The 8,503-nt window shown below is 38.1% G+C and overlaps 1 protein-coding gene across 1 annotated transcript; it reads right to left on the bottom strand.

Moving 5' to 3' along the window:
- Positions 1 to 7,272: 7,272 nt before the first annotated feature.
- Positions 7,273 to 8,264, bottom strand: LOC114361460 (uncharacterized). The gene is made up of 2 exons (XM_028316491.1): positions 8,198 to 8,264; positions 7,273 to 7,730 (listed from the first exon to the last, which is right to left on the bottom strand). Exons 1-2 carry the CDS (start codon positions 8,259 to 8,261, stop codon positions 7,291 to 7,293), a joined length of 504 nt encoding a protein of 167 aa, XP_028172292.1. The 5' UTR covers positions 8,262 to 8,264; the 3' UTR covers positions 7,273 to 7,290.
- Between the last annotated feature and the right edge of the window lie 239 nt (positions 8,265 to 8,503).

Raw genomic sequence — 8,503 nt, 5'->3', positions numbered from 1 at the left:
CTATACCTTTTAAGGTCCTTAAGGACTCTACACACCAAGCCCGCCGACAAGTGTCGGCGACTTTATTTCAAAAGGTACCAGCGACTTATAATTTCTTGACTTTTGACGACAATGTCAAAAGTTGACATGCTCATGTCGGCGGGTCGGCGGGTTTAGTATGTAGACTTCATTAATATTCCGGCGTCTGCACATACAGTAAAAATAGCTAATTTTACAGTTTTATTTGAAAAAAACTTATAAAATAATAAAATCTAAAATCAATAAGTATCACTTAACAGCACATTTATTAATAGTGCGCTGATAGGGCCGTACCCTCGTCTCCAGGGTTCACGCTCGGCGACTTTTGTTCAGGTCCAGTAACTACTGCGCGTGACAGCCCTAGGGAGAGCCCCCCGGCACGTGAGCGTGTAGATGACACGTTTTTAGTATAAATCCCGCACGTTTATGTCGGAATGTAGAAAGTTTTCTAGATCATGTTCCTAGGAATATACGAGTAGTTTTGGAAATGCTAATTTATTTTAATTGCACTATATTTATACTTAATATTATAAAGCTGAAGAGTTTGTTTGTTTGTTTACTTGAACGCGCTAATCTCAGGAACTACAGGTCCGATTTGAAAAATTCTTTCAGTGTTAGATAGCCCATTTATTGAGGAAGGCTATAAACTATCACGCTACGAGTAATAGGTGCAGAGAAAAAATGAAAAATGTTGCGAAAACGGGTTTTCACGCGTACGAAGTCGCGGGCACAGCTAGTCTGTTGAATATTTCTGAGATATCAAGGCACGTAAATGCACGACAGTCCAGTTTTGCGGAATCTTGAATTACTGGATCCAGCAAAACAGGATGGCAATTCAAAAAAATTTAAACGAGCCCCAATACCTACTTATGTATGAATTCACCAAAAGTACTAGTACTTTTGTTCATACCCATAACTTTGCTTATTAATTTGGGTCTAAATAGTACAGTCTTAAATGTCCAAAGATATTTTCATTATAATCAGTAGATTTTAAATAAACAACTTGAAAAAATCGAACTGCCTAAGGCGAACCTTTCGCTTGCCGGGCGGTTCGATTCCCACCTTAGACAGTTAGATTTTTCCAAATTGTTTATTTAAAATTTAGTTTGAGAAGCGAATCAGTAGATGTTGTATGAAATATGCTATGTGTATTATTTTTTAATTACTGAATCTTTTCAAAATCTCATTGGCTTTTTCTGAACAACTCCACAGTTCCTCACAAAGCCCGCCCAATGGCACTTGTGTGCGCCGCCCGCCCTACGCCAGGGCAGCCATAAAAATGAATAACGTATGCCGTTAGTCTGGGCGTGTGTGGCGAGTGTTTTAAACGCAAGTGTTCAACACGGATGTATAATATAAATATATACTTTCCGTCTGGGTGTAGTGGGAAATATGAAGATGAATATTAAGTATAAGTATTAGCTGTCCTGGTAACATTATCAAAAAATGTGTGACAAGGTGTCAAATTAATGGTGGAGAATATTTTTTCTGCTATTCGGAGAGGAATCCAACCCAAGAGAGGAATCCCAGAAATCAGAGATCATTCAAATTGGTCCAGCGTTTCTTGAGTAATTTTTTAAAAGATAATTATTTGCATTGCACAAATTACTAATAGTCCCGTTAGCCCCTCGTGGTAAGCGTTTCGTTGACTCTTTTATAATGCGAACAGCTAGGGACTGAAATTCGTTGCCTTCTGCTGTCTTTCCCGAAGACTCTAATCCGGGCCTTTTCAAGGCGAGACTGAATAGGCACTTACAGGGCAGATATGTACCATCCCAGACTGCATCCCACTTAACATCAGGTGCGATTGTGGTCAAATACCTACCTTGTTATGCATAAAATGTGCAAATAATTATGTAACTAATAATACTCTTATGTCCTAACAAAAGAGTAAATGGCGATTTTCTCTTTAGGAGTCAAACCCACGATATCCGAGTCGGAAAAGTGCAACTAAGTAGGTACTTTTACATTTGTTCAATGTTCCTAAATGAGAATTACTTTAATAATATACCTACACTGATAAAAAATTTTGGTTACTGCTTACACAACAAAAGTGACCACCGAACACTTTGGTTCATCATCATCATCATCATCATTTCAGCCACAGGACGTCCACTGCTGAACATAGGCCTCCCCCAATGCTTTCCATGTTGATCGATTGGTAGCGGCCAGCGCTTCCCTGCTACCTTTAAGATGTCGTCGGTCCACCTTGTAGGTGGACGTCCCACGCTGCGTTTTCCGGTACGCGGCCTCCATTCCATTCCACATACACTTTGGTTATGAGGAACAAATTGTGTAAATCAAACAAATAATTATGTAGTGACCTAGACTTGCTTTGGTTATAGTTAACACTTAGTTCGCCAGTCACTTTTTTGTGTAAGCTGTAACCAAACATCTTTTTCAGTGTAGATGTGTCGTCATCATCTATGCTGAATAAAGTATTCTTATTCATCATCATCATTTCAGTCACAGGACGTCCACTGCTGAACATAGGCCTCTCCCAATCATTTCCAGATTGACCGGTTGATATACCTTTAACACTTTCTGCAACAATTCATTCTACGTTAAATGCAAAATGTAAAGATTAATATCCTTCATATCAAATATTACAAGTGGGGTTACTATTTTCATAGTTCGTAATACAACTTCGCACATACCCTAGTGCCGACTGCATCTAAAACACCCATCTCAGTACAGACGGCAAAGAAGTTTGGTTTGTTGAATTAATATAAGTCGTGCAGCGAGTTCGAAACTTCCGCGGAGCTCTCAATTGCATTGCGATTTTGGAGCGGTACCTAAACATTTGGATTCGTTAATGAGGTGCTGTTATTTGTCAAAGTTTTGGACGGTTGCATTACTTATAGGGTTTTATTTTGATAGACCTTTTAACTATGAGTCTGTATCTGTATGACTAAGTATTTGTCACAATTTCTTCAAAAACGGACTACTTTTAGGTCCGTATTACATAACAACTCTATTCGTTCGTTCATTCGGGTTAGTAGTAGTTTCGCACGATTTTCCTTCGCACGAATGTGCGAAACGTCCCCTTTCAATAATATATTTTTTTTAGCAGGCGTTTCGCCCGGATTTATTAGAAGTATTCAAATCGCGTGCGAATCAACTCTTTTTTGAATTAGTAGTATGCGATTACTAGTTCTCAAAGGGGTCGATTCGCACCCGTTTTTAGTTTTTTTGATAAATCCGGGCGAAACGCCTGCTAAAAAAAAATATTACTGAAAGGGGACGTTTCGCACATTCGTGCGAAGGAAAATCGTTTCAGCCAAATGACGTCCACTGCTGGACAAAGGCCTCCCCCAAAGATTTCCTCAACGACCGGTTCTGCTCGCATCCAGGTTCTTTCACCAGATCGTCGGTCCACCTAATGAGGGGCCTACGCTACGTCTTCAGCCCCGTGGTCACCACTCGAGAACTTTTCTGCCCCAACGGCCATCGTCTCTACTATGTGCCCCGCCCACTGCCACTCGATTTTAACGGCTATGTCAGTCAATTTAGTTCTCCTTGTTTTGTCAAGTTTCCAGATTTGTCGAGTGATTGAAAAGCCTTCATTTTGCATACGTACTTGAAATAGAATAGACTTTTGATCATCGTTTTTCAATAAGAATTTTGAATAGGACCAATTAGTGTAATTTAATAACCTAAGTTTTATTCATCCATTTTACAAGTATCTAACATCGAAAGCATTGAAAATCGCCGAAACTAACTCTAGAAAATGGATCAAAATTATTTGATTGACTAACAAAAATATTTTTTATTTTAATGTCTGAAGTGTCTCAATAATATTTTTACTTAACTAACTGATGTTCTAAAATCAATATTTTCTCAAGCTTCAATATACCAAAACAACGTTGTATTGATTAAACAACCGAATCCAGTTTGGACAAGTTAGGATTCTTGCGTCGAACTTGGCCCAGCTCTATGCTAGTCGTAGCTCAAGAGCTATACAGGGTGATTTTGTAAACACTTGCCTTTTTAGGAGCGATTCAGAATCAGACACTTTATCGATTTTCGAAATAATATTTTTTTTTCTTGTTTATTAATTTAAAAACAGGCACAAGTGGATAACTATTTTCTTCGTTCATAGAAAAATACGTACTTACACACAGCAAAGGTTAATAGACATAATGGTGCGTGAATAAGTTAGCCGTTAAAACCCGCGAATTGTATCTTCAATTTTGTTTTCAATAAATACCACGATTAGAAATAATTACGATAAATACATACTCGTAGTTATTGTTGTATAGAGCCTATTAAAAAAAATTGGCAACTTACTGTTTGCAAAATCACCCTGTATAGCTCGGAGATGCCCCAAGTTGCGTTTGCTTTAGTTTAGCAACATTCGACTTGGCTCTTTGCTAGTTCATCAATCCCTTCTATTCACTGTTCACTTGTATAATTAATGGTAGTTCCACGAAATAAACTGGTCTAACAACAAACGTAAATCCTACCTAATATTATAAAGCTGAAGAGTTTGTTTGTAGCTTGAACTCACTAATTTCAGGAACTACTGGTTCGATTTGAAAAAATATTTCAGTTCGTTTTTTTTTTCAAGTTATTTATAACTCTTGATGTACAATATGCTTATGCAAACAAAATAATTCTCATGGAAAGCTAGTGATTTAAATATTGGAATCATTTAAAGCAACGCACGGGCGCGAATCCATTTTCGCGACGCAATTACCCTTTCTTTTGTCACTCAAATCTTCGGCTCCCCACTACAACACTTTGACAACTTTAAATTTTATCACAATTCCTATTGTTCGTAACTCATTTTATCACACGAAAGCCACCCAGTAACGAGGGAACTTTCCAGCTCAAACTTATGAATAAATTACGCGAAGGCGGGACAACCGCCTTTAATGAAGAGTTTTATAATATACTTAAAATGTTCTTCACGGTGCAGGTTTTCATAATGCTAGTTTGACAATTATGGCTGGGTTGCACCGTTTTACTTTAACTCTAAGTGTTAAAATAACCGGTGTTTTTTTTATGGATTTTGATAGATTTATGACGTTTGTTAAAATTAAATTAAGATGATGCAACCCAACCTAAGTATTTTAGTACATACTAGCGACCCGCCCCGGCTTCGCACGCGTGCAATGTATTAAACATACCTAATTATAAACCTTCTTCTTGAATCTTTCTATCTATTGCTGAAAACTGCACTAAAATCAGTTGCGTAAATTAAAGGATCTAAGCGAACAGACTTTGTTTTTAGGATGAGGTTATAGAACCTCCTATACTTAAAAAAAAAACATACAATGGAACATACAGGGTGTTGATTTCAATCCTCGCCATATTTATTTAGGTGATCTATTATGACTTATATAAACGCATTATCCACAAAAAAAAATACAAACGAAAGTGAATTTTTTACCGAATATTTTCCGTGTGAAATCAGCTGTCTGTGGCTTGCAATACTGTAATAGTTTATACTGCGGCACCATCGAGCTACGCAGATCGCTCACTATCATGTCGGATAGCCTACTGAAGGAAGCCATATAAAGTAGGTAGTGTAAATAGGTATTTTTCTTTGACTTACTAAAGGTAAAGTTCATTATAAATTTTTTTCGAAGTCAATTTTTTTACTGATTCGTGATCAGAATAAGCTACTTAATCAACTCCCTAAATATGGCGAGTATTGAAATCAACACCCTGTATACAGGGTTTGATATCATAATTTATTTTTTTCTAATTTTCACACAAAATAAATTTGATAAAATCCGATTTGTATGATAATAATTAAAATGAAGATATAAATTTTCTGACTTCACCATACCATTTATATGCCCATGTTAACATGGGCTAGTGTCGGCTCATATACCCATTTACCTAACACCCTGTAGATGTTCCATTGTATGTTTTTTTTTTCTAAGTATTTTATTCTGACAGAACTTGCCCATGTAATTTCCTCGTATATAACAGCGGCTACGATGTATTGGGACATGTATAGGCAGTAAATTAAATAGACTCAAAGAGTCCCTAATGTTTTTATGTAGTGTCTCATTCACATTTTTTCTACGTGACCAGTTTTGTAATTGAAAAAAGGTACCCATGATTGATTATTTTGTTCGCTACTCTATTTGATTTTTTAATAAAAAAAAACAATATAACAATACCTACCAATTCTGATTACGTTTCACTCACTGTTAAATATCATAAAGGAGATGTTATAAATGTCTCCGATCTAGACTATGAATAATACATAAAGTAGGTAAATCTGGAGAGGCGAAATAGGAGATGAAAGTCCCACCCATTCTATGAAAATTGTCTTATGGGACAGACCTACACTTACTCGTATAATTATTTTTTTTAACTATTAACGTTTAATCTACTTTATGAAATGTACAAAACATTTTTCAAATACAGTGTCATCGCTCCCAAAGCGCTTAGGAATCCCGCAAACCAGCTGTATATCCTCATTTTTCTAACGTACATTCAGTATCCAGAATCCAGTATAGACTGGCCTCTCCTGCCTCTCTTGCACGCTTGAAACTGTTGCGTTAAAGGGAAAACCAGCTTAAAGTTAGAGGTCAAGATATAACGGTCAGTTGGGTCTGATACAATAACAATATATCATAAGGACAGCTGCCGAAAGTGAAGAATGGTGCGCCGTCATCGTCTTGCCCGCAAGGAGTTGGGTAGTCAGGTCATAATAAACATATAAACAATAGGTGCGCTATGGGACTATTCTTGACTCTTACGAGTATTTCCACCACCTTTATAGTCTTATAGTTTAATTTCAACTATAAATGGAGACCCTGGGTAGATTCTCGAGTACGCAGTAAATCAGTTTGCTTTAGTTCCCATTCGGGCTATGGGAGGAAAATCTGATTCCGTCCTTCGGCTCTGACATATTTTTTATAAAAAAAATTAGTAATTTGTATTAATACTCCCGCTAGCCCCTCGTACTAAGCTAAATATGCTTGTGTCACGAGTGAGCTCACCACAATATTCGAGCGGCGGCGGGGACCGAACCCGAGTTCCCCGGATCACGAGTCGGCCAGTCCGACCCCTTCACCGTTCGGCTATCATGGCTTCAAACGAGAACTCATGCAGAGTTGACTTTAGATTGACTAACCACAGTTGTAACAGCAACAACTCTTTGCTAGCTTGAGTTTTTGCCTCCCCTCAAGTCAATTTAAGGCACCTATTTCAAAAATACAAATCAGGACACTAAAAAGTAAAATCTATAATAATCTAAAAATTCTTCATGGTTTATTAATAATTCAGAGAATTTTCCAACGGTTTACTTTACTTGACTTGATCAGTTGTAGAACTATAATCAGGAGTTGCACTAGGATCAGGAGTTGCACTAGCATCAGGATCAGAACTACTACTAGCATCGTTAGTGTTTGAGCTAGTGTCGTTACTCACTGTCTCGTTACCAACGTTCACGTCAGTCGAATTCAAGTCAGAGTCGGTAGCAGTGTTATTAGCCGGTTCCTCAGTACTATCCTCCTCTTCCAGGATCTCGCCCTTCAGCTCGACGTAGTCATTGGGGCCTCTTCTTTCCGCGAATATGCAGGTCCTGATGCAGGTATACTCGTCTGGGAACATGTTTTCGTTGGGAAGGCATCCTTTCCACACGGCCTTTTCACACCTGGAGCCTGGTTTATAGTAGTACATCACGGTGACGGGGTCTTTCCCGCAGTCATCAAATCGGAACGGCTCGAAACATGCATCAGGGGGAACTGTAAATAGATCATAATAAAGTTGAATTTATCTGATTAAGCAAAAGATCAAAATGAGTGGACTAATTGTCAGAAAAGGAATATTATTGCGAGCGGCGCAGGATCGGTCTATGGTGGAAATCCTCGGGGGAGGCCTTTGTCCAGCAGTGGACGTCTTTCGGCTGAAACGACGACGACGATAACGAATATTATTAGGTATTTTGGAGTTGATCTGATTGAGCTAAGCTTGAGTCGTTAGGCAATATAATATTCTTTCTAAACCCATAGATGGAAAAAGAACCTTGCTGGAGTAACCAAACTCACGTCCTTCCTATTCCATTCAGTTAAAAGGTAAGAAGGCGCTGGATGCAGGCCGCTACCATACTACCCGGCCATTGTGGAAATCATTAGGGGAGCCTATGTTCAGCAGTGGACGTCCTATGGCTCAAATGATGATGACAGCTGCTGACAACGCCTATATTACTTACCGGTGTGTACAAAAGTAGAACAGATCACAAAAAAACAATGCACAACTTTTACAAACGTGTCCATCGCAATTTTGTTGTAAATAAATAGGAGAGATATAATCTGTTAATTACCAACACGTTATCAACCGTTTTGATTGGTTTCTACACACGCGTGACTGATAAGCACTTTGCGTTTAATCAAACTAATTGAATTTTAATGTTATGGGTTTTGATGATGTCCATCGCACTATGGCAGTGAGGTGGCAATAAAATGGTGGCGTCAGAAAAACTCGATATTGTATAACTATCTGGCGGCAGAGTAGATTT

Source organism: Ostrinia furnacalis, unplaced genomic scaffold, assembly GCF_004193835.3.
Source record: "Ostrinia furnacalis isolate ACB-3 unplaced genomic scaffold, ASM419383v2 OfSCF5758, whole genome shotgun sequence".
Lineage (NCBI taxonomy): Eukaryota > Metazoa > Arthropoda > Insecta > Lepidoptera > Crambidae > Ostrinia > Ostrinia furnacalis.
This window is presented reverse-complemented; position numbering and strand designations above follow the sequence as displayed.